Source organism: Gossypium raimondii, chromosome 12 (genome assembly GCF_025698545.1).
Source record: "Gossypium raimondii isolate GPD5lz chromosome 12, ASM2569854v1, whole genome shotgun sequence".
NCBI classification, from domain to species: domain Eukaryota; kingdom Viridiplantae; phylum Streptophyta; class Magnoliopsida; order Malvales; family Malvaceae; genus Gossypium; species Gossypium raimondii.
The window spans coordinates 40183693-40211673 of NC_068576.1; the positions used below are offsets into that span (position 1 = coordinate 40183693).

General features: G+C 32.0%; 2 protein-coding genes and 1 long non-coding RNA gene across 3 annotated transcripts; 2 read left to right on the forward strand and 1 right to left on the reverse strand.

Annotated features, from left to right (window-relative positions):
* Positions 1 to 1365: 1365 nt before the first annotated feature.
* LOC128035594 (uncharacterized) lies at positions 1366 to 10876 on the reverse strand. Its single transcript, XR_008192091.1, has 3 exons — positions 10623 to 10876; positions 10070 to 10150; positions 1366 to 1648 (listed from the first exon to the last, which is right to left on the reverse strand). It is a non-coding gene; the product is annotated as an uncharacterized LOC128035594 (long non-coding RNA).
* A 10721-nt stretch (positions 10877 to 21597) lies between these two features.
* Positions 21598 to 22238, forward strand: LOC105764107 (hypothetical protein). Its single transcript, XM_012582573.2, has one exon. It carries the CDS (start codon positions 21638 to 21640, stop codon positions 22145 to 22147), a length of 510 nt encoding a protein of 169 aa, XP_012438027.1. The 5' UTR covers positions 21598 to 21637; the 3' UTR covers positions 22148 to 22238.
* A 3532-nt stretch (positions 22239 to 25770) lies between these two features.
* Positions 25771 to 26626, forward strand: LOC105764108 (hypothetical protein). Its single transcript, XM_012582574.2, has one exon. It carries the CDS (start codon positions 26005 to 26007, stop codon positions 26509 to 26511), a length of 507 nt encoding a protein of 168 aa, XP_012438028.1. The 5' UTR covers positions 25771 to 26004; the 3' UTR covers positions 26512 to 26626.
* The last annotated feature ends 1355 nt before the right edge of the window (positions 26627 to 27981 follow it).

Here is a 27981-nt window from a genome sequence, read left to right on the forward strand (position 1 = left end):
AAAATATATGATGTGAATATCATATTATTTTAGATAATTTTTTAGTTGTGGTTGATATTGGCAATGTTACAAGGCTCTCTCCAACTGTTATATTCTAGTTTTGATCTCATTTTGAAAGGTTAAAGAATTTGATAATATGCTTAGAGTAAAGAAGCAGGCAAGTCTCTTAGATTTTTTTTCTATTTTTTGTTAGTGAATCTAGAGTATTGAAAGTAACATGAATTCGTTGAAACCTTTCTTTCCAATCTTATAATTTTATAAAACATCATCTTCTTAATTTTTATACCAAAATTTTCTATAGAATTAAACTATTAGGGTTTAATTTTGTTCATAGAAATTGAATCCATGAATAATGGGTATTCGAGCCCCTAATTGATGATGACGATGTATTCGAGTAGAGGGCTTTCGACCCCTTGGAAATTTTAAAATGTTTAGGGTTTTTTTTCAATTTTTAATCTTCTCTTTCAATTGATTTGTTCAAAATTATATAACATAGTTTGGTTGCTAGAATTAATGAATAAAATAAAGTTTGGTTGTGGTTTGCTATTGTTGGTTGATATAATTTCTTAATGTGCCAATTCCATACATATATATATATGTAACACCCCTAACCCGTATCCGTCGCCGAATTAGGGTTACGAGGCATTACCGAACAAATTCAACATTTTTAAAACCAAACTGATCACAACGTAAAAATTTAATTACTTTCGCATAGCTATTATAATTTACAATCAAAATGTAATTAACATCGTACTCAAACCTATACATGCCATAAGATTGAGTTCAAATATTTAACAAAATACCAAAAGAAGTCGATAGTGTGATGGACTATCTTGATGATCCCCGAGCTCAGAACGCGTCTCCAAAATCTATAAAAGCAAATGGACGAAAACAAACAAAGTAAGCTTTTATAGCTTAGTAAGTCTATAGCATATCTAAAATACATATAAAAGAATCATATAATTCTTTAATTAAATTTATTGAAATCACAATTATCAATAATAATTACTAATCAAACATTGCTATATTAAGTCATTTTGTTTAAATCTAAATGGATGTGTATTTATCTAACACACATAAACGAACAAATGTATATACATTATATGCATATAATCAATTTACTAACATAATCATTAATCGCATATCTTGATTTCTATAGTACTTGTTGTTCGCACTTCATCGGATCCATTTAAATATAATTGTTCAAATACATATACCAAAAGCATAATTTTTATACTTATCCACTATAAGTGCCGAATGCACATTTACACCTATACCCACCTATGCCGAATGCATACATATATACACATATATATATATCCAACAATTTCATGACAACCGATATATATATATACATACTTACTATTCACAAATATTCGAACGATTATATAATCATCAACCACATTGATACAATGTTCATAAACTTATCCATTTCATATAAACAAAATCATATATATTTATACTCAATACATAGAATCACTTAATTTAAACAGATTCAACGGCACTTAGCCTGCTAGGCTTATAGCCTGATTCAGATCACCGGCACGTAGCCTGCTAGGTTTATAACCTGATTCAGATCACCGGCACGTAGCCTGCTAGACTTAAAGTCTGAAAAATTCACTGGCATAAAGCCTGCTAGGTACAGAACCTGAATATCACAAATACAAGAATAATTTCTCATACTGGCATTACACATGTTTAAAACATATACGTATAATTCATGTAGCATTAACCACACTTTCAAGAAATTGGCAGACCATAGCTCAGTTATATCTGTACTTACAATCCATACTTTTAGCTCAATACAAATAATTGTATATACGTTTATACCCATTCAAACCACACTTATTCCATAATATATAATTCATACCTTAAATTCAATTCCAAAAAAAATTATACAATTATATACATATATATATATTGAGACTTCATATACATATTTTCATAACTTCCATACTTCAATCAATTCAAAACCCTATATATTTATATACATATATTCGAACAATATATAAATATCTTTAATTCATAACATTAGATTCATTTCACAAGAATTGAAACATACCTTGAACCACTTATATATATATTCGTACCATATATATGTATTATACATACCTCCGCTTAAAATCAAGAATTTATACCTATGCAACATTCATACTTTAACTAATTTCAATAATATATATATATGTGTATATATATCCTAGCATTATATATACATATACATATACATGCTTATTCAAATATCAACTATACTCTTATACATTTCTTACCTTTATTTCAACCCATAAATCTATACAAGATTATACTTGTATATTCGAACATGCTATATATATAAATATCATCCATACTTCAAAATTTATTCAATCAATATACTTTTAAATATAGCTCAACACAAAATACAATTAGTATACATGTGTAAATATTAACTTAATAACTTTTAATTGCTAATAGACTTACCTCGGATATCACGGACACGATCGACTATTCGATTACTTTCGCTTTTCCCGATCCAAATTCGTTTTCTTCGTTTCTTGATCTAAACATAATCAAATTTAACCTTTTATTCATCAAAACATTCAATTAAGTCCAAAATACATAAATGGGAAAATTACCATTTTGCCCTAACATTTTACACTTTTGCAATTTAGTCCTTTTGCACAAAACACAAAATACACAAAATTTGCCCATACCACACAAGGGCGAATATTCATGGTTCTCATACAAGTCCACACATTGCATTTATTTCACATTTTAGTCCCTCAAAATTTATTTTCACAATTTAGCCCTAAATACTCAAATTTATCAAAATCCCAAGACAAAACATGTTAATCTAAGACATATCTTCCATTATTCATCATCAAACATCACAAAGCACAAATATTCATCAATGGCATAACTCAAAATATTCATTAAAATCAGAAATTCAAGCATGGGTCGGGTAGTATTCAAAGCAACGATCTCAAAACGTAAAAGTTATCAAAACCGAACAAAAACTAACCTTGAATTAAGCTTCAAAAGATGGCGAACCTAGCTTAGGTTTCTTTCTTTTCTTTTCTCTAGTTTCGGTCAAAATAAGATGAAAAGTGTGGCTTTTAATTTGTTTGTCTTTTAATATATTAACTTTATAATATAATATATTATTATAACCTTTATACATAATATAAAAACTATAATTTATAAGCATAATGTCATCCACTATCTTGAATAATGGCCTAATTTCCTATTAAGGACTTCACATTATAAAGGCATTAGCAAGTTAGCACTTTACACATTAATTAGTAAATTTCACATTTTACGTGATTAAGTCCTTTTATTAAATTAAGCACACAACAATAAAATTAATTCACGAAATTTTCACACATGTAAATTAACATATAATAAACACATGAAATAATATTAAAATATTATTTTTTTATTCAGATTTGTGGTCCCGAAACCACTATTCCGATTAGGGTCAAAGCGGGTTGTTACAACTCTCCCCCCTTTAGGGATTTTCGTCCCCGAAAATTCTTACCGGTGAATAGGTTTGGATAACGCTCTTTCATTGTATCTTCTGACTCCCAAGTTGCTTCTTCGACCCCGTGTTTATGCCACAATACTTTAACTAACGGAATTTTCTTATTTCGTAATTCTTTGATCTCACGAGCCAGAATGCTAATCGGTTCTTCTTCATATGTCATATCAGAGTTAATTTCAATCTCCGTCGGACTAATCACATGTGAAGGATCGATCGGTATCACGAGCATCGAAACATGGAACACGTTATGAATCTTTTCTAACTCAAAGCGGTAACATCAATCTATAAGCAACTGATCCAACACGCTCTATAATCTCATACGGTCCAATGAATCTCGGACTCAATTTGCCTTTACGACCGAATCTGAGTATTTTCTTCCATGGTGAGACTTTTAAAAACACTTTATCCCCGATCTGAATTTCTATATCCTTTCTTTTCAAATCCGCATAAGATTTCTGACGATCCGATCTCGATTTGATATCGAATCACTTTCACTTTCTGTTCGGTCTCTTTAATCAAATCAACCCCGTGTATCTTATTTTCACTGAGCTCGGTCCAATATAGTGGTGTACGACATTTACGACCGTACAAAGCCTCATAAGGTGCCATTTTGATACTAGATTGAAAGCTATTATTATAAGCAAATTCAATCAAAGGTAAGTATCGTTCCCACGTACCTTCAAATTCGAGAATGCAACATCTCAACATATCCTCAAGTATCTGAATGATTCGTTCAGATTGACCATCTGTCTGCGGATGGAAAGCTGTGCTAAAATGTAGTTTCGTACCTAAAGCATCTTGTAGTTTCTTCCAAAATCGCGATGTGAATCTCGGATCTCATGCGAAACAATAGAAATAGGTACACCATGCAACCTCACAATTTATGAAATATACAATTCCGCAAGTTTATCGAAGCGAAAAATCATTTAATCGGAATAAAGTGTGTCGATTTTGTCAACCTATCAACAATAACCCAGATTGCATCTTTCTTGCTCGGTGTCAACGGTAAATCGGATACAAAATCCATCGTGACTCGATCCCATTTCCATTCAGGTATCATGATCGGCTGAAGCAACCCAGATGGTACCTGATGCTCGGCTTTAACTTGCTGACAAATTAAACATTTCGAAACAAAGTCAGAAATGTCTCATTTCATACCTTGCCACCAATAGTCTTTGTTTGAGATCGTTATACATTTTCGTACTACCGGATGAAGCAGAAAATCGACTACTATGAGCTTCCTTCAAAATCATCCGAATTAACTCAATTTTTCGAACACATAATCGGTTTCTAAATCTCAAACAATCCTCAAGATCAACTAAAACTCGAATCAACATCTAAGTCACACCGAGCTCGTTTTGCACTTAAATCATTATCGACTTTCCGAGCTTCACAAACTGTTGAACAAATAACGGTTTTGCTTTCAACTCGCCTACTATCGCACCATCATCGACAATACCATATGTGCGTTCATTGCACGCAAAGCAAAAAGTGATTTTTGACTTAGGGCATCAGCAACAACATTAGCCTTTCCCGGATGATAGTCAATCACAAGCTCGTAATATTTCAGCAATTCTAACCATCGACGCTGTCTCAAATTCAGATCTTTCTGAGTCATCAAATATTTCAGGCTTTTGTGATCGGAATAAACATGACATTTTTCGCCAAACAGATAGTGGCGCCATATTTTTAACGCAAATACAATAGCAGCCAATTCCAGATCATGCGTCGGATAGTTCTTTTCATGCGGCTTTAACTGTCTCGAGGCATAGGCTACAACTTTGCCTTCTGCATCAAAACACAGCCCAAACCATTTAAAGATGCATCACTATAGATAACAAACTCTTTACCCGATTAAAATTTGAACTAGGATCGAGCTTGGTCAAAAGAACTTTCAACTGATCAAAGCTTTTCTGACACTTTTCTGACTACTCGAGTTTAATGTCTTTTTGTAGTAGCTTTGTCATCGGGGTCGCAATCATAGAGAACCCTTTCACGAACCGTCTATAATAACCAGCGAGCCCCAGAAAGCTTCGAACTTCCGAAACATTCCTCGGAGGTTTCCAATCAAGTATAGCTGAAATTTTACTCGGATCAACCCGAATACCCGATGCTGATACAACATGTCCCAGAAAACTCACTTCACGTAACCAGAACTCACATTTACTAAACTTTGCATACAACTGCTTATCTCGCAAAGTTTGTAACACAAGTCTCAGATGTTCGGCATGCTCATTTTCGTCACGAGAGTAGATCAAAATGTCATTAATAAATACTACCACAAACCGATCCAGATACTTCCTAAAGATCCGATTCATCAAATCCATAAAAATAGCAGGTGCATTAGTAAGTCCGAAAGGCATAACAAGAAACTCATAATGTCCGTACCTCGTTCGGAAAGCAGTCTTTGGCACATCAGAGTCTTTAACTCATGAATCGATAGTAGCTCGATCTCGGATCTATCTTGAAAACACAGAGCCCTTTCAACCGATCGAACAAATCATCAATCGGTGGTAACGGATACTTATTCTTTATAGTCACCTTATTGAGTTGCTTGTAATCAATGCACATTCTCATCGTTCGTCTTTCTTTCTCACAAATAGAACTGGTGCACCCAAGGAGAGAAACTCGGTCGTGCAAAACCTTTATCACCAACTCTTGCAATCTGTACTTTCAATTCTTTTAATTCGATTGGTGCCATACGATGCAGAGCTATCGAAATTGGAGTCGTCCCTGGTACTAACTCAATACCAAACTCTACCTCTCGAATAGGTGGCAAACTCGGTAATTCTTCGGGAAACACGTCTGAATACTCACACACCATCGCACGATTCAATCTTCTTTTCGGTCACTTTACTATCAAGAACAAATGCAAGGTAAGCTTCACAACCTTTTCTCACATACTTACGAGCCGACATCGAGGATATTATTGTCGGTAAACCATTCAGATCATTAGATTCAATCCGAATAATCTCATCATTCGACATCAGTAGATCAATAGTTTTCCATTTGCAGTTTACTATAGCATCATGCAGAGTTAACCAATCCATACCCAGAATTATATCAAACTCGTCGAATGGTAACAACATCAAATCAGCAGGAAAACATAAATCTCGAATCATCAACGGACAATTCTTGCACACTTTGTCAACCAAAACACACCGCCCGGGGGTTCGATACTTTAATTACAAACTCAAGAGACTCAACAGCAAAGTCTTATGAATACTAAAGTCTCACACACATAAGAATGAGTCGAACCAGATCAATCAATGCAATAACATTAGTATCATAAAGAGTGAAAGTACCAGAATAACATCCGAGAAGAAGCCTCCTCCGAGAACGGATGGCATATGCTCGGCAGTGCACGAGCCTCGATCGAATCGCCGTGTCCTTTGTTTCTCTCGACCGCCACTTACATTACTCAAATGCCTCGGCGGTCTACCTCGTCCGCACATTACTCGATGCGGTATTCGCACAAGTGTTTTGCTCACTACCATTGGACACTCTCGAATGAAATGATCCTTTGAACCGCACTTAAAGCAAGACCGATCATGTAATCGCAATCTCCGGATGCCATTTCCCACAATGCTTGCACTCGATCTATTTTGTCGAACACTACCAACGCTAGCAATCAAGTAGCTCGTGAACTCACGGGGTCGATCTTGATCATACTTAGAAACCTGCAGTAGCTTTAGATCGGCTATGATCCTCTCGGATTTCCTTGAGGTCGATGGAACGATTCTTGAATGATCTTTTACGAGAATCTCGAGCTTCATATCAGCTTTCCTCTTCTCTTTCCCGAGCTCCTCAGCTTTACAAGCTCGTTCAACAAGTACTACAAACTCTTTTATCTCAAGTATACCAACTAACAGTTTAATATCTTCATTCAGCCCATCTTCAAATCTTTTACACATGATAGCTTCAGTCGAAACACATTCTCGAGCATATCTACTGAGTCTCACAAATTTCCGTTCATATTCATCACATCACATACGACCTGCTTCAATTCAAGAAATTCCTTACGCTTCGATCAATGAATCTCGCTAATGTATTTCTTACTAACTCGATCCGAAAGAATTCCTGTGTCACTCGCTCTTTCGGAACCACCGATACTAGTGTATTCCACCAGTGATATGCAGTGTCCCGTAGCAAAGATATGGCACATTTCAAGCACTCATCAGGGGTGCAAGATAACTCATCAAACACTCGAATAGTATTATCAAGCCGAATTCACTCACTCAAGATCATCATCATCGAGAGCTCAACTCTTCACCCGTGTTTTTGAATTTTGTCAGCAGGAGGCTTAAGTAATCTCATCGGATCACTTACTTGAGGTATAACAGAATCGAAGATGGATTAGTCGGGGTGGAGGTTGTTGTGCAACCGGATTAGTTCGTACATATTGAGTAAACCATCATTCATCATTTGGTAAAAGGCTTGTTTAGCCTCTCCTTCGGTTACTCGAGATTGGTCAAGAATATCTTGGCTCTGTCCCTTCAAAGTGAGCAGCGCTATACTCTCAACATCATCGCTACGGCTCGTTCGGGATCCATTACTATCTGAAAACACATTTTTAGACGTCAGCAGTCATCACACTATCTTGGTATAAAAATATGGCATGTATAGCTAGACTCATACATACTACGTTAGTCCAAGAATCGACTAAACCGTAGCTCTGATACCAATAAAATGTAACACCCCTAACTCGTATCCATCGCCAAATTAGGGTTACGAGGCATTACCGAACAAATTCAACATTTTTAAAACCAAAATGATCACAACGTAAAAATTTAATTACTTTCGCATGGCTATTATAATTTACAATCAAAATGTAATTAACATCGTACTCAAACCTATACATGCCATAAGATTGAGTTCAAATATTTAACAAAATACCAAAAGAAGTCGATAGTGTGATGGACTATGCTGATGATCCCCGAGCTCGTAACGCGTCTCCAAAATCTATAAAAGCAAATGGACGAAAACAAACAAAGTAAGCTTTTATAGCTTAGTAAGTCTATAGCATATCTAAAATACATATAAAAGAATCATATAATTCTTTAATTAAATTTATTGAAATCACAATTATCAATAATAATTACTAATCAAACATTGCTATATTAAGTCATTTTGTTTAAATCTAAATGGATGTGTATTTATCTAATACACATAAACGAACAAATGTATATACATTATATGCATATAATCAATTTACTAACATAATCATTAACTCGCATATACTTGATTTCTATAGTACTTATTGTTCGCACTTCATCGGATCCATTTAAATATAATTGTTCAAATACATATACCAAAAGCATAATTTTATACTTATCCACTATAAGTGCCGAATGCACATTTACACATATACCCACCTATGCCGAATGCATACATATATACACATATATATATCCAACAATTTCATGACAACCGATATATATATATACATACTTACTATTCACAAATATTCGAACGATTATATAATCATCAACCACCTTGATACAATGTTCATAAACTTATCCATTTCATATAAACAAAATCATATATATTTATACTCAATACATAGAATCACTTAATTTAAAGCAGATTCAACGGCACTTAGCTCGCTAGGCTTATAGCCCGATTCGGATCACCAAGACGTAGCCCGCTAGGTTTATAACTCGATTCGGATCACCAAGACGTAGCTCGCTAGACTTAAAGTCCGAAAAATTCACGGCATAAAGCCCGCTAGGTACGTAACCCGAATATCACAAATACAAGAATAATTTCTCATCGGCATTACACATGTTTAAAACATATACGTATAATTCATGTAGCATTAACCACACTTTCAAGAAATTGGCGGACCATAGCTCGCTTATATCTGTACTTACAATCCATACTTTTAGCTCAATACAAATAATTGTATATACGTTTATACCCATTCAAACCACACTTATTCCATAATATATAATTCATACCTTAAATTCAATTCCAAAAAATTATACAATTATATACATATATATATTGAGACTTCATATACATATTTTCATAACTTCCATACTTCAATCAATTCAAAACCCTATATATTTATATACACATATATTCGAACAATATATAAATATCTTTAATTCATAACATTAGATTCATTTCACAAGAATTGAAACATACCTTGAACCACTTATATATATATTCGTACCATATATATGTATTATACATACCTCCGCTTAAAATCAAGAATTTATACCTATGCAACATTCATACTTTAACTAATTTCAATAACTATATATATATATATATATATATATGTATATATATCCTAGCATTATATATACATATACATATACATGCTTATTCAAATATCAACTATACTCTTATACATTTCTTACCTTTATTTCAACCCATAAATCTATACAAGATTATACTTGTATATTCGAACATGCTATATATATAAATATCATCCATACTTCAAAATTTATTCAATCAATATACTTTTAAATATAGCTCAACACAAAATACAATTAGTATACATGTGTAAATATTAACTTAATAACTTTTAATTGCTAATAGACTTACCTCGGATATCAGCGGACACGATCGACTATTCGATTACTTTCGTTTTTCCCCGATCCAAATTCGTTTTCTTCGTTTCTTGATCTAAACATAATCAAATTTAACCTTTTTATTCATCAAAACATTCAATTAAGTCCAAAAATACATAAATGGGAAAATTACCATTTTGCCCCTAACATTTTACACTTTTTGCAATTTAGTCCTTTTTGCACAAAACACAAAATACACAAAATTTGCCCATACCACACAAGGGCCGAATATTCATGGTTCTCATACAAGTCCACACATTGCATTTATTTCACATTTTAGTCCCTCAAAAATTTATTTTCACAATTTAGCCCTAAATACTCAAATTTATCAAAAATCCCAAGATAAAACATGTTAATCTAAGACATATCTTCCATTATTCATCATCAAACATCACAAAGCACAAATATTCATCAATGGCATAACTCAAAATATTCATTAAAATCAGAAATTCAAGCATGGGTCGGGTAGTATTCAAAGCAACGATCTCAAAAACATAAAAGTTATCAAAAACCGAACAAAAACTAACCTTGAATTAAGCTTCAAAAGATGGCCGAACCTAGCTTAGGTTTCTTTCTTTTTCTTTTCTCTAGTTTCGGTCAAAATAAGATGAAAAGTGTGGCTTTTAATTTGTTTGTCTTTTAATATATTAACTTTATAATATAATATATTATTATAACCTTTATACATAATATAAAAACTATAATTTATAAGCATAATGTCATCCACTATCTTGAATAATGGCCTAATTTCCTATTAAGGACTTCACATTATAAAGGCATTAGCAAGTTAGCACTTTACACATTAATTAGTAAATTTCACATTTTACGCGATTAAGTCCTTTTATTAAATTAAGCACACAACAATAAAATTAATTCACGAAATTTTCACACATGTAAATTAACATATAATAAACACATGAAATAATATTAAAATATTATTTTTTTATTCGAATTTGTGGTCCCGAAACCACTATTCCGATTAGGGTCAAAACCGGGTTGTTACAATATATATATATATTCAATTCAACAAGCATGTCTCACTATAGAAATTTCAAGCGAGCTGTTACTTATAACACCATGATTTCTCTTAATGGTTCTTGTGGTTGTTACTTATAAAGTGCAGAAGAATTATGTTCCTAATAAAGATGAGTCATTACCAATTTTTTGTGTTGGAGTTGCATTTTTTGATGAAATTTTAACCAAATCATTTCTTTCTTAACATATTGAGAAGGAAATCGAGGATATAAGATTGATTGTGTTGAATCTAACCCCATCATCAAAAGAGCTTTTTGTCATTCCAGTTGAGAGTAATTCTCTTCAGATGGTATTGATGTTAAGGAGAGATTGAATAAGTGATTAGATGTTGTTACTAGTAAAGAAAATATTCTTATTCATTTTCAGATATTTTCATAGAAAAATATTACTTTTGAAAATGAGTACACTAGAGTTGTGTTAGGATCTTGTACCTCAAGGATCCCTTGCCATGTCATTTCTGCCACAAAAAGGATTAGGGCTATTTTTTTCAGCTAACATACAGTATGTTGATTCGAGATGGGAGATTCCTATTATGCTCCCACTCTATGATTGTCCTGCACATGAGCTCAACGCTCTTTGTAGCCTTGATGGTCTAAAAATAGTAGAGTTTCTTAATGGTCTATGCTCTAGTATTGGTCATGTTAGATTTGCTTATGGTTTATGTTTAATACTAGGAAATAGTTACATGATGGTTAATTGAATAACATATGCATGATGGTAATATTTTAAATGATATGATAATGGTCTATGATTAACAATTGTGGTGTCAATAAGGACACATTGGTTTGGCACAAAGTTGTATGAATTTGATATGTTTTTTATGTGTTAAATGTGATTTTGAATAAGTCATTTTTGTTAGAAATAGAATGTCTTGGTGTCCAAGTTAAAATGGTTGTTTTGGCTTGATAATGAAGTAATTTAGCTGTACACGGCCGTGTGCCACACACGATCACACCATACGGTCGTGTATGTTAATTTGAGTTTAGGAACATGTTGCACACGGTTTGGCACACAGCCTGTGACACGATCGTGTGGCCCTATTTCAACTACCCATACTGACGGACACACTGGTTAGAACACAGTCGTGTGTCATAACTTCGAATGTTCATACGGTTTGAGCTATGTCACAAGGCCATGTGACCTCTATTTTCTAAAATTTTTAAGATTTTTCTAAAATTTTATGAATTTTTTTGTTTTAATCTTAGATTGTTCCCAAACTATTTTTAGGGCCCCATAGGCTCGATTAAAGACCCATACGTGTACTTTTGCCATGGTTAGATTTAATTGTTATGTATATTGGCATTTAATTGTATAATCGATTTTGTGGTGAAGTTAAATATTCTATTTTGATTGGTAATGCTCTGTAACCCTAATCTGACAACAGAGACAGGATAGGGGTGTTACAGTAGATGACTCTCACTGAGCCGCACGACGATGTGCACCACGAGTTCGTACTCTATGGTTATTCATGACACTTATCGATAAATATTTATGAGTTTTATCTGACAATTTTTAGAAACAAGTTTTATGTTATCACTTAAGTATTTTCAATCAGAGTTTCACTATCTAGAAGTATATCATTTAATAGTCTAAGGTTTTATAATCTAAAGTTTCAAGTATAGAGAATACTTATTTTAGATCGGCTTCAGGAGTCTCGCATTTTTAAAAATTTAATTTTTAATTTTAATAGAAAAATACTTTTCTAAAGTACTCTTTAAAATATGCATTCAGACCCGTTTAAAATCCACAGTTTGAGTTTTGAACTTGACTATGATACCACTAAATGTCATAGCCAACACTCAGCCCAGTAAGATATTGTCCGCTTTGGGCACACATGGCCCTCACAGCTTTGTTTTTGGAAGGGCCCATACACCCCAAAAGGCATATTACCACTTAAGTGATTCTACCCCTTTATATAGCCCAGGTCTCTCCCATGCTTTCCCGATGTGGGATTTGCCTAGGGTATTACAAATATGCATGTTCATAGGTATTAAGTCGATTAATTAACCAAGTTAAGGTATAATACATTGACTGTTATGTTATTGAATGTCTTAGATATGTTTTAGACATTAAATTGATGTATTATGAATTGGTATTATGTTAGCCTAGGTAAGGCTTATATCGAAAATCATTTGAATGTGTTAAAATGTGTATAATAGGTGAAATTGTCATTTGGTTTCGAGACAATGAGGTTATTTTCTTAAAACGTAAAGAATAAAATATTTGTTTCCAACATTTCTGGGTAATTGTCTCGAGACATGATGAACAAGCTCAAGACACAAATGGCTAAGTCTCAAGACTTAGACCCCAATGTTTCGATATAAGAAACATTGAATGTAAAGTCCAAAATAGGGGAGGTGAGTCTCAAGGCCTATCTCAAGACACAATGCACAAAGTCTCGAGACATGAACCCACAAAGTCTCGAGACATGAACCCCTAATGTCTCAAGACAAGAAAACAAGGTAAGCTTGTTTCAAGACATGACCCTCAATGTCTCAAGACATTTAGTTGAATTTTTATATTTGAGTTTGGATTTGAGTCCTCGCTCATTATTTTACCCCGTATAAACTCAAGACCTGTGAAGTGTGGTCATTAAACATTGATAAAGCATGATCATAATTGTAATTGAAAATGTTTTGAATTTTTCCATGTTTATATTATAACAGCCCGTTTTTTAGTGGTGTTAGAAATAGTGGTTTAGAGGCCACAAAACTGATGAGAGAGTCCGTAAATATTATTATTTAATGTTTACAAGTCAAATATAGTATTATAGTCAATTTTGAATTGATAATTTTAGTTAATTGAATGATTAATTAAGTTCAAGTGGGTTATCTCTAAAGTAAAGTGGTTTTAGAAAATGAGGTATCAAGACCTCGTTTCTATAATCGAGCCCATAAATATTTTTATTAAATATTTATAGAGTGATTATATAGGTGTATTAAAATTTGGTTAGGTAATTTTGATGTTTAGTTAGTTAATTAAAGAAAATGATTAAATTGTAAAAGGTAAAAAGTTACTTATTTTTTATTTATTTTAACATAATAGTATAAATAATTAAAGTGGGGATTAATGTTGAAATTAGACCCTAACACTTGAATATGGACGATTTTGGGTTTGCAAATGTTAATTTTACATGGTTTAGTTAAGGGCAAAGTGGTAAATGTTTAATTAAATTGTAATCAAATAAAAAAAACAAAGGCTATCATCTCTTTCCTTTTTTTTGGCCGAAAATGGGAAGAAAGAAACTGGGAGTTAATTTAGTTAAGGGCAAAGTGGTAAATATTTAATTAAATTATAATCAAATAAAATAAACAAATGCTATCATCTCTTTCCTTTGTTTTTGCCGAAAATGGGAAGAAAGAAACTGGGAGTAGCTTAAGTGCTTGGTCATTTGGTGTATTGCATGTAAGCCCGTTTCTTATCTGATTCTAATGAATTTTATATTTTCGTGATCATGGTATTGATATCCAACCAGTTTAGAGACTACTTTGTGAAATTGATAAACGTTTAAAAATTTATCATTGATGATTTTGAGTGCTTTTGATATTATGTGATTTTATTGAAAGCTTGATTATTAGATGAGATTAAATTTGTAAAGTGATTTTTAGTAATTTTGTGTTTAAGGATTAAATCGAAAATAAACTAAAATAGACATGGTTTTTCTAGATAAATAAAAAATTTAGGGCTTTTTAGAATGGTAAAATATTAGGTTCAATGGGTTTAAAGTTTAATTATGAGAAATAAGCTTGTTTTGGTCTTAAGGACCAAACTGATTAAAATGTAAAAGTTTGGGGCAAATGTAAAAATTGTAAATAAGAAGTTATATGTATAAAATTGAATGATATATGAAATTGAGGTTAATAATTGAAATAAATTATATTATATATCAAGATCAAGTAGAAAACTGAGGAAAATGGAAAGTTGTTGAATAGTCCCTGAACTATTGCAAACTCTATAGTTTAGGCCTGGTAAGTTCGTTCAGTTTAATTTAATATATTTTAAATTTCATATTGAGTGAAAAAATTGATTATCAAATGTTCAATTTACTATATATTAGATGTTATATTAATGAGAATTGAAGTAGTGAATCGTTTATAATACTGATTAGCGATGATAACTCTTGAGCCGAATGAATGTAGGATAGAGTACGATTAGCATGCCAATAGGTTATAGTGTGCGTAGTACGGGAATTGATTTGAGATGAGATGATAATTCCTGTCCTGTGATTTTACACTTAATATATCGAAGCCCAACATTTGTTGCGGACTATCGCGATATATTATAGTGATTCTAACGTGTTACCAGGGGTCAATGTAAAGCCTTCGGGATTGGCACTTAGTGCCCAGGTGTGTTTTCGGAGGGATGTTAGCCTACGGGTTAGACATTTGATGTCGAGGCGTGTTATCGATTGGATTGGCTCAGTTGAACGTTTGGCGTGTTTCGGATGGATAACTGTGTACTCATATCCATATATTGTTCATCAGGCAATGTTTCTTGTGTTAAATGTCTTGATATCAAATTGTTGAAAGATTATTCATGAATCTTCTAATAGCATTGTGGCTTGATAATGAATGATCTCGTACTTGTTTAAGTATAAATTCATCTGTTGTGGATTGTGGTTGACATGAAACTCTAACTTTTAATCTTGTTATTAAAATTGTTATGTTTAATTCAGTAAGCTTTATTGTGTTAACCATTGAACTTACTAAGCTCTAGTGAAGTTTACTCGTATTTTTTTATGTTCCTTGTAGATAACGTTTTGTGGAGTCGGGCAATCGGATCAACTTAAAGATCACACTATCCAGATTCATTTTGGTAGATTTTGATACGCTTATTTTGGGTTATATGACATGTAATAGGTGTTTTTGTATATGTTTAGATAATTATTACAAATGTTATATTTTAAGCTTGGCATAAGCTTACTTGTGTATGTACCTTCAATCTTGGTGTGAATATGTTCATATAAAGTTGTTTTGGTCATATGATATAAACCTTATGTAAGTGTTTGAATCATGGTATGAATGAATATGAATGATTAAGAAGAAATGATAAGTTTGGTATGAGTTCTATGTATGAACTTATGAATTTGAATGCAATTTAGTTGATGTGTCAAGTGAATTGAGGTTCATAATTGAATTATGGTGTCAATAAGGATACATTGGTTAGGCACTTAGGTTGTTGTTTTGGCATGTTTTAGGCTTGTTTAAATGTATTTTTGAAGCATGAGAATAGTTGATTTTGATTTGGCTTGGAACCTAAGTGTTGGATGAAAGTTTTGCCTTGCTTTGGAAGCTTTTTAAGGTGCACACGACCTGGGCTATGCCACACGGCCATGTGTCTTATTAATTTTTAGGTACATGACTTTTCACATGGTCACAGTTAATTACACGGTCTGGCCACACGGGCGTGTGTGAAACCACACGGCCTAGGTTATTCTACACGGCCTGACCACACAGTCGTGGCCCGTAAGTTTATTTTACCCTGATTTTTATAAGTTATTGATTGTTATCATTTATTTTATATTTTTATTTCTGTTTAATGAAAAATGTCATGATTTGTACTGTAACGTTTCGTAACCCTAATCAGGTGACGGAGACGGGTTAGGGGTGTTACATATATGCTTGATTTGTAATAGCCCGATTTTTAGTGGTGTCCGAAACAGTGGTTCAAGACCACCAAATACGACGAGTAAGCTCATAAATTTTACTATTTAATATTTACGAGTCAAATATGGTTTTAAAAATATTTTTGAATTAATAATTTGTCTTATAATGAATTATTAGGTTCAAGTGATAAAACTCTAGTTTAAGTGGTTTTAGAAAATGAGGTAACGGGACCTCATTTTTATAAACCGAGCCGTAAATATTTTTATAAATATTTACGAAGTGTCATTAAGGTAGTATTAAAGTTTCGCTAAAAAATTTTAACGTTTTGACAGTTAATTAATTAAAAAGACTAAATTGAAAAAGGTGCAAAACTTACTAATTATAATAATAAAGTGACTAAATGGCTTGATTAATAAATAAGGAGAGACTTAAGTGATAAATATGCCTAAATTAATGGATAAGGCGGCATGTGAATAAAAAATAATAAAATAAAAAGAAACAATGGTAAAATTGTAATTATATTAAAATTAAATAAGACAAATTGAAATTTAAAAAGCATTCTAGGCTTTCCTTCTCCAATTTTCGGTTTAAAAACAGAGAAGGGGGAGAGCTCAAGCTGGTTTTCATATTTTTGCTGCAGGTAAGTTCAATTTCACTCAGTTTTCAATAATTTTTATGTTTTTTAGATTGTTACAATTAAGTCTAACTAAACCTTACCTTTGTTTTTGATTTTGTTAAAGTTTTTGGATGTTTTCATTAATGAATATATATGATTATTGATGTTAAATGATGAATTTGATATATTATTTGTTAATTAAAATATTTTATTAAGTGATTTTGATGAATTTCCGATTAGGGACTAAATTGTTGAAATGGTAAAAATACAAGAGTTTTTTGTGAATTTATTGAAAAATGGGTTGTATTGAATGCCATGAATATTTGGCTAGCTTGAATTTGTATTAAAATGGTTAATTTGCATGTTTTGAGTTTAGGGACTAAATTGAATAAAAGTAAAACTTTAGGGGTAATTTTGTAAAAATATCAAAATAACTAAATTGCAGGAAATGAATTTTTTATTGTCTAAATTAATAAATTTAATGAAATTATTAATTTAGATTAAGATCGGTGGAAAATCGAGGAAAATGGAAATTTACCAAAATACCCCTGAATCTTGATATTTCTGCAATTTAGCCAAGTAAGTTCATGTAACTAAATTTTTTATATTTATATATTTGAATTGAATGTTATATTTTTGAATTTGTGTAAATGTCATATATATGAAATTGATCATATATTCGATGATGTCTGATAAATATAAAGTCTCGTTTGAATAAATAAAATTCGATGGATACAGGATTTCCCGTATCGGATGTGGTCCTGCATATGTTGCGGACACACTATAGCTCAAAAGAGCGTCTTGTTATAAGCCCTCTCGAGCTTCCCGTTACATAGTTCCTACGAGCATCCCGATCGGTATTGATCCAAAATGTGTTGCGGACATACCGCAGCTCTTTGTGAACATCCTATTATATGATCGATATTGATCCTGCATGTATTGTAGACATACCGCAGCTCTCATGAGCGTCCCGATATATGGCTCGCTTGAACTTCCTGATATATGGCTATCTGGAGCTTCTTAGTAATAGCTTTTCGGAGTTACCCGTTAAGCTCACATGAGCTTTCTGTTCTAAACTCTTATGAGTTTCCTGTTATAGCCCAGATAAGCTTCCTGTTACATGGCTCACATGAGCTTCCTGTTATATGGCTCGAGAGAGTGCTTGCTAATTATGTGCTTTAATGAGTACCCCCGAATATGAATTGGCGGATTTCGGATTCATACACTTCATGTGTACTACCTTTGTATCCATCGATATTTTAAATGATTCAACGAGTAAAGTTCTGATATGAGATAACATGAGTTTGAAATGAACTATTACCGGTATATACCTAAAATGCATGGAAATGATATTTATTTGATATATTGAAACATGACATGGAAAATACATGCATGTGAAACTTACCTGATAATTATGTATATTCATGATTATGAACTATTCATCGAATAAATATACACGAAATCCATGAAAATGATGATACATAAAATATTGATATAATGAAATGAATGATTTATGTTTATGAAGAAACGGCAAGAGAATGATATGTATCATGACATGTAAATATGTGACTATCTTTGATATGTTGATACAAGGAAATTATGTATGTTGAGACGAGTAATAGACTCAAGTGTGACATGTCGAGAAAATAAGTTTATCAATGTTGAATTTATATGTAATATGAGCAAGTACGCTAACCAGTGTTGTTGCTTGATGCTTAGGCAAGTGCCAAGCTATTGGTTGAATGGTAATATGATTATTTATAAGATGCATTGAATTGGTTAGTATTTAAGTGAAAATATGCTAGCGCTCATGAAAAAGTGGTAAGGTTTAAATTATGCAATTTCTTATGAAATGACTTATCATGTGGTCAATTCGAAAAAGGCTTTGGTTAAATGCACTAGCTTGTGGCCATGGTTGAATGATATATTTATGACTTGTGTGTCATGCATATGGAATAAGTGCGGAAAGTAAAGAAGTGCAAATGAAAATAAAGAAATTTGGAAGAGTTAAAATTATATAAAATCCTACTAAGCTTGGGATAATATGTATATGTGATACTGTGGATTTATTCACCTTGTGAATTGATGAATATAGCTTCATGAGTATTGTGGTATCAATATTGGGTTATTCTTGATACATATAGATTTCATATTTGAAATGAATTAATATGATTAAAGTTTATACGAGCTTACTAAGCATTCATTGCTTATGTAGTTGTTTTCCTTTACTTTTTAGATTATCGGAAGCTCGATCAGGTTAGAATTTTGTCAGAGTTATATCACACTATCTTTCGATTCTATTGGTACTTTTAAATGTTTTGATTTGGTTATAATGGCATGTATATGTATTCTGGTTAATGTTGGCCTATATGAGTTTTGTTAATATTAACCACTTATTTGGCTTGTGTTTTGGCACATATTGGTTTGGTGCATATTTGTCTTAAATGTTTGATGTGTGGTTTGGTTTATGGTTGTATGGTGAAAGGTAAAATGTTAGATAAAAGTGTATTTATATACATGTGTTTTGGGATGCAATGAATTGATCATGAATCGGTACCATGATATGTAAGGTATATATATAACTAAATATGTTAGTATTTGAAATACATTTTGGCATCAAATGGTAAGTTTTGTTAGGTAAGTGACTTGGTTAGAAATAATGCAAATTAGCTTGGTAAACTTTAGGTACAAATATGCATATAAGTTTGTTAACATATGAATATATTGAAAATATGAATATACCTATTATAATTTGATATTTGATGTGCCTAAAAGCATATTGATTGTAAGTGACAATATTATATGTTTAAAGCTTGATTTTGACTTTCTTTTTATGTCTAATTATGATTTGTAGATATGCACAAAGTTGATTGTAGGTTGACACAAAATTGGGTGAGAAATATGGCTTGTAAAATGGTCTACTTTCGTCCACATGGGTAGAGACATGGGCGTGTGTCTCAACCGTGTGTGACACACGGCCAGGTGACATGGTCGTGTGTCCCCTGTATCTTTTAATTTGCATAAGTCAGTATGCTTAAATTTTTCACACAGCCTAGCACACGGGTGTGTGGCTTGACCGTGTGACCCCTACACCTTAATATTACAAGTCAGTATGCTTACACGGCCTAGCACACGAGCGTGTATCCCCTGCAATGTTGAAAATATTAAATGTTTTTGAAAAATTTTCTGAGTTTTGATTTAGTCCTGATTTGTTTCTAATGCGTAATTTGAGCCTCGATGGCACATATAAAGGACAATATGTATGATTTTGATTGGTTCTTGACATGAATGATATATGATATGAAATGTTTACATTTTCTGTCTGTTTGATTTATAAATTTCGGTAATGCTTGGTAACCCTGTTCCGACGACGGATTCGGGTTAGGGGTGTTACATGATTCTTTCATAATTGGATTGAGATGATCTAGGTTGTTTTGGCAACATAATGTGTAATTACGCATTCAGATCCGTCAACCGAGTCGAGTGTGGGTGTGAAACCGTAAATGTTAACTATGTTACAATTTGACCTTATTTAATTCTTTTTAACAATAAAATAATTAAATTGATATATTTAATAATGGAGTGACCAATTTGATCATGTCCTTATGATAAACAATATAATAAGCTTCAACATTTATGCTGGAAACAATAGTGATCAAATTTTATGATGATAATTTAAAGAAATATGTTTTTAAGTAATCCAAACAAGGTAATATTATATACCTAATAATGTGTTAATTGCTAAGTGATCTTACATTTTGGTAACCCTATTTACACAAGTAATTTTATATTTTATGAACCAAATTCCTTAAATATTATGTATTTCATTTTAAAATATACTATTAATCAAAATTAATAATAAATATTAAATATAAGGGAGTGATTCACTTACACCAATGTAAAATTAGCACTGTTTACACACTTCCGTAACTTTTTTATGATTGATATTTTAATAGCCCAACCGTTATATTTCATATTCTATTCATATAGATCATGTATGCCAAGTTCGAGTAAAGAACAAAATTTTAAATCATTTGTTTTATGTAAAAAGCCTTCAACTATCAAATATTTATTAATGCAGACAATATCTTAAATTAATATGATTGGGATATCAAACCCATTTAAAATTTTTTATGTATGATAAGTACAAATATGTAAAAATCATATTAATTTTACACAAGTATAGTAGCCAAATAGTAGCCATCACATCACATACACGTGCGTGTATGTATATATTACTCCATAGAACCTGAATTAGAGCTTAAACCAGACGGTCAAAAGGAAAATGTCTCTCCACCTAAAACCCATTCCATCAATTGCATTTCTCTCTTTGATTCTTCTCTTTCTGATCTCATCCGCCACCGGCGAGGATTCACCTACCGCTTATGAAGTCCTTGAACAATATGACTTCCCCATAGGTCTCCTTCCCAAAGGTGTATCAAGCTACGAGCTAGACGAAACCACCGGCAAGTTCTCCGTCTATTTGAACGGTAGTTGCAGCTATTCAATCGACAACTACGAGCTCAAATACAAGTCTACAATAACTGGGGTCATATCCAAGGACAAGCTAAGCAGCTTGAGCGGGATCAAGGTCAAGGTCCTCTTTTTATGGCTCAGCATCCGGTCGGTAACCCGTGATGACGATGAGCTTGAATTCTCAGTTGGGGTAGCGTCCGCTGATTTCGCCGTCGATAATTTCAGTGAGTGCCCTACTTGTGGATGTGGCTTCGATTGTGATACTGTTAATGGTGGAAAGAATATTAAACCCAATCATCAGCTGATATCCTCTGCTTAGTTAAGTTGGCATGTTTTGATTAAGAGAGTTTAAGGTTTATGTTAACATTGTTTTGGGTTTAATCAAAGATTTCACTGTCATGTATGATTGATATGCTTGCGATTAGGTTGAACTCTATGTTCAACTTAAGAGAAAAGGAGGTGTCAATTTTTTTTTTTCATCATTATTATCTACTTTACGTCATACTTGGAACAAAATTAGTTCATCTACCCTATAGCCATTATTAGAGTGCTCATGGGCCGGGCGGCCCGGCCCAACGACCTGCCTGAAATATGGGAGGGTTTGGGTAAAAATATAGGTCCGAAATATGGGTTTGGGCAAAAAAATGAGGCCCGTTTTCACTTTTTTGGCCCGAGCCCGGCCTGGCCCGAATATAATAAATATATATTTATTTTTTAAATTTTAAAATATTTTTAAAATACTTTTTTAAAAATAATTTTTTAGTGTTTTATTAAAAAAAGAGCCGGGCTCGGGCTTAGAAATTTTTTCTCGGGCTGAGCCTGTACAAAATCTCAGGTCCATATTCCGGGCCAGGGCCAGGGCCTAGGATGCGGGCCAAAATTTTTTTAGGCCCGACCCGGCCCATGAGCACCTCTAGCCATTATTCAATAGGATAATTATTGTACATTAAATTTTAAAACAAGAGGTGAAATGGGCAGTGGCAACCGCAGAAAAATAAGAAAATTAAGAGGGTTTAATAAAAATAGAGATTCAAAAAATGAAATTAGGTAAAATTTAAGATTTTATTTATGTGGATTGAGTTTTGGACAAGATTTTTCGACTTAAACTCAGCCCAGCTTAATTCGGATATATCATGTTATAAAAATATTATACTAATTATATATATTTATATTTATATTAAATCATTAATTCAATAACAATTAAATTCATTATCCAAAATTTAAAATGCTTTTACCCAACTAAATAACTCAATCTAAAATATAAAATTTTAAAATTTACATTTAATACGATAAAATATTTATTGTTTTTGTTTTTGTTTTGTTTTTAATATGATAAAACATTTATTATATTTATGATAGTGTTTTTAATATAAATATTTTTTAATATGTTGGAAAATTTTATTTTAGTATTTTTTAGTGCATTAAGTGTATTATATTTTTTTAAAATTATTTTTAAATAAAAACTAATCTAAAAATCAAAATGAACAGACCTTTCTTAAATTACGTTAAAAGAACTAAATCTAATTTTCGGATGGAGTCAAATCCATGCTTAAAAATTAATCAAATATCTTACATGAGTCCACCTGAACCCGGCTCGATTCAAGCCATGACGGCCTCTGACGTGGAAAAATTCAACAATTTTACATGAAGACAAATACTAAACTATTCATCTTTTTATTCGACTTTGAGACACAATAAATTTCGTTCCTTTTTATTCAGTAAGATTCATTATCTCATGTAAGGAGGTATTGATACAAGATACGAGAAAACAAAAGACAAAGCACTGTAAATACCCCATTATGAATAGGGTAATCAGCTTTATCGCTGCACTATTAGGCGAGTTTAGTTTTACTTTTAAAAGTATTTTTAAATAAGATGTTTTAAGTTTTTAAAAATAATTTTGGGACAAAAAATATTTTGCAAATTTATTTTTTAGTCAAAAGCAGAAGTAGAAAATTTTAACTTTTGCTGATAAGTACGATTAATTCAATCAATTTTTGAAATTTTAATAAACTTAACCGATATTTTTACATAATAGCTTAACACACCGATTTTATATGGTATCAATTAACTTAATATTGTCCGTTTAGATTAATGAACCAACTTAAAATAAGTATATTATAAAATATATTCAAAATAATGAGAACATAAATATATTTAACTTATTTATATATATTATAAAATATAAATAAATTTAAAATAATTAAAAATATTAAATATTAAGTTGGTTAAATCATCGGTTTAATTAAAAAATTCAATCATCAATAACTAACTGATATAATCAAATAAATTAATCCTACAATCAATTTAACTGTCTAAACTAAAATCAATTTAACCAAATTAATAATTAAATTGATTTTAACCAACTTATGCTCTCCCTACTTAACACTCATAGATAAAAACCATCATAAATGATAAATATATTTTTTTCTCTTTACAATTTTTAAATATTTTTATGCAAATTAATTATTTTAAACTTAATTTTAATTTAAATATATATAGGTAAACTATTAAAATAGTCACTTTTGTTTCTCTCATGTTATATTTTAGTCACTGAGCATTGATTGTTGTTAACGATTAATAACGATGGTGACATGGCACGTTAAATCAACATTTCAAACAAAATTCTTAAGTTAAAATATACAATTAGTCCCTATATTTTTTTCGTTTTGAGCAATTTAATTTTTTTTTCTTTTACATTAAAAAAGATGGAGAATTGAGGAAAATAGAAGGAGAAGCAGAATGGAGTGAAAAAAAAAAGGAAAAAAATGCTCAAAATGAAAAAATATGGGGACTAATTGTATAATTTAACCTAAACTTTTTGTTTGAAATGATGATTTAACGTGCAACGTCAGCTTACCATTACACCGTTAACTACAATTAATGTCTCAATGACTAAAATATTACAACATGTTAACATAAGTGACTAAAAGTAACATTTCAAACATAAATAATTAAAATGTAATCGAGGAAAACAAAAGTGACTATTTTAGTAGTTTACTCATAATATAACTTTGAGACAACTTTTTCCATTTATTTTTTTATTTTAATGAATTTATTTTCATTAAAACTTTCTAAACGAGATAATTAATTAATTTTAAATAAAAATAATAATGAACTTAACTTAATATTAATATATAGTTTAATATAAGTTCAAATATTTAATTTTAGTCAAAATTGTTTGGAGAGTGATTAAAGTTGTAGTTTGATATTTAAATAATACTTAATTCTTATTGATTGAATCTTAATTTGATTGGCATTGACATTGTTATCAGGATGACGTGAGTTTGAGTTCGTAAAGCGCATTATCCTCCTATATATAATTATTTTTTTCATTTAAAATTTAAATATTTAAATACATTTCAATTGAATTTACATGATATTTCAAAATCTAAAAGGGTAAGTAAGTATTTTCTATAGAAAGTATATTTCACACCAAAGATGTCTCTTATCCTATATTATTTTTAGGCCTAATTATAATTTTGATCTCTAAATACAAAAATTCTTACTTAAATATTAAATTTTTTAACTAAAATGATAATATCCTCTCATTTTATCAAAAAGAAAAATATAACAACAATATATCATGTGTTTTTTTAATTGATATCATATTTTAAATAAAAGGAGACGAAATTAATAGTTTAAATATAATTTTGATAATAAGAATTTAACTATCCAAAATAATAAAACAATATAGCTTGGGGCAAATTTAGATTTAAGCCTTTTATTTAATATTTATAAAACTGATGATTTAAGGTATTATTTTTAAAATCGGACCGACCAATGGATTAAAAATTGGTTAAGTTATCAATTTAAAATAAAATGTTGATACTAATTGAATGAACCAGGGAATGTATCAAATCGAAAAATAGTAATGTGACCATCAGAGGTGCGGTTCTAAATACCTTAATTTAGGGCCCAAGTCCCAACTAAATTCTCCGGTCACCCACCGCACCGTGGCGGTCACCAACCACTATTCCAAGCTAGAAAACTGCGTCCCAGTTGTCTTACTTTTGAAGTTGACAAATTTGCCACTAACGTGCTGTCTAGAGAGTCTATTCTATAGTCCCTCTACCAGTCAAGCACCCACCTGCCCTTTCCCCATTTCACCGCCCATCTTCTTCCTCATTAGTTTCCAGTCACACGAATAAAAAAATATAACAAAAGAAACAAAAAATGGCTCTCAATCTCACCACCGCCATTCCCATATCTCTCCTCCTCCTCTTCCTCTTCGTTCAATCGCCTCACGCTGTCACTGGCGACTCACCGTCAGCTTACGATGTCCTTCAAGGCTACAACTTCCCCGTCGGTCTTCTTCCCAAAGGAGTAATAAAGTACGATTTAGACGAATCCACGGGCCGATTCCATGCCTACTTAAATGATACGTGTAGTTTCTCGTTAGAAGGGTCTTATCAACTCAAATACAAATCCACGATCAGCGGAATTATATCCAATAACAGGCTCAAAGACCTTAGTGGAATAAGCGTTAAGGTCTTTTTTGTATGGCTCAACATTGTGGAGGTTATTAGAGATGATGACGAGCTGGAGTTTTCAGTAGGGATTGCCTCTGCAAGCTTTCCGATTGATAACTTTTATGAGTGTCCGCAGTGTGGTTGTGGATTGGATTGCGGTAATGGGAGAGTAAGCAAGCTTAGAATTAAGTCTTCTTTTTCTTCATTTTAGAGGAATTTTCAGGGGACAAAATATATTGAAGTTATTCGAATGTTTAAGTTTTCATCTTGCTTGAAAATTGAAGTGGGTTCTTGGTTATTTATTGAAATTCGCAGAGTTTTAAACTTTTTTTACGCGTTTTTACTTTCAACTCATATGTATTTGTTTCTGTTTCTGTGGTTGGTCTATGTTTCATTGCCTAGGGAAGGATTGAATTGATCGACTAATCTTTTTTTTAATGCTATGAGTTAGACTGTTAGAATCCTAAGCCCAGGGTTGGGACTTGGGACATGTTTCTATCCTGTTATATCTTCACTTAGGACGATGAATGTTAGTCAGGGTGTTAATAGAAGGCTATGCTTTGCAAGATTATCTCATGTATATGATTGTGAACTGCAAATTTATGTTGCTATTAAGCAACTATTGAGTGAATAGAAAGTGGTGGAAAGGACAAGTATTAGGTGGAATGGTAAGGTGCATTGCACTCTCAATGGGACTTAGGTCAAATTTTTTGATACAACATTGTTGGGAGTGCCAGTCACAAATCTTGAAAGGATTAGTGTCTATGGACCGTAAAACAGACTTAGAGGATACTTTGGATCTACCAAAAAGAAAGTAGGTGGAAAGGGCAGAAAGGAAGACTAGAGCAGACTTGAGAACGGTAAGTTTTGTTGGTGAAGTAGGTACGGTATTAACTGGACATGAGAGCTGGAAGTAGAAAGATTCATAATGTTTCCAGTGAGAATTTCAATGATTTGTTTGAATCTTAGTCAAGTCATTAGCCAAAACTCTTTACAATGCCTCAACACGAGTGCTAGTTGATATGTACGCGACTCCCACGGTCTAGTTCTAAGGCAGGCTCTTTGTTACTTACTCTGCAAGTAGTACCCTTTAAGCTTAGTGGAGAACTTCAATAGTTTCAACCAGAGAAGTTTTCATTTGAACTTGCATGGTGTGGAGTTCTCAGTTACCTAAAATGCATATGCTGTGTAGTATTCTGCACTATTCTGGTCTGCATATATGATGAAAGCACTGATCACATTATTGTTTAAAGCATGCTAGGTTCAAAACATGGAATTGGATAATTCAAACTGCTATAGCTTTGTTGCTCAATGCATCTTCGATTGAAATTACATAGCAAGGTGCCATTTATGGTCATTTTGAAGCGATTAAAAATGATGGTTCTGCTAGTTTGACTCGGTTATTTTATATTAGCTGATCATAGGCAAGTCTGCATCATGTTTAAAATGGCTTATAAGAACATTTAGACCTGGAAGGTAATTAGGCTTATGAGAACAACTTTTTGCATTCGATATATTGGAGATGATGGTTAAAGTTCTGAAATCTAAATCCAGTATTTGTAACAGGTTAACTTGAAGCTATCACATTACTGTAACTTTCAACAATCTTGAGAATGTTTCTTTTGTTGAACCAAGATGGAAGAAAATTCTCTAAATGGATTAGTTGATAAGGACTTGGACA

What these genes read in the sequence shown, in the direction of transcription:
- LOC105764107 (XM_012582573.2), top strand. Translation starts at nt 21,638, where the DNA reads ATGTCTCTCCACCTAAAACCCATTCCATCAATTGCATTTCTCTCTTTG.
- LOC105764108 (XM_012582574.2), top strand. Translation starts at nt 26,005, where the DNA reads ATGGCTCTCAATCTCACCACCGCCATTCCCATATCTCTCCTCCTCCTC.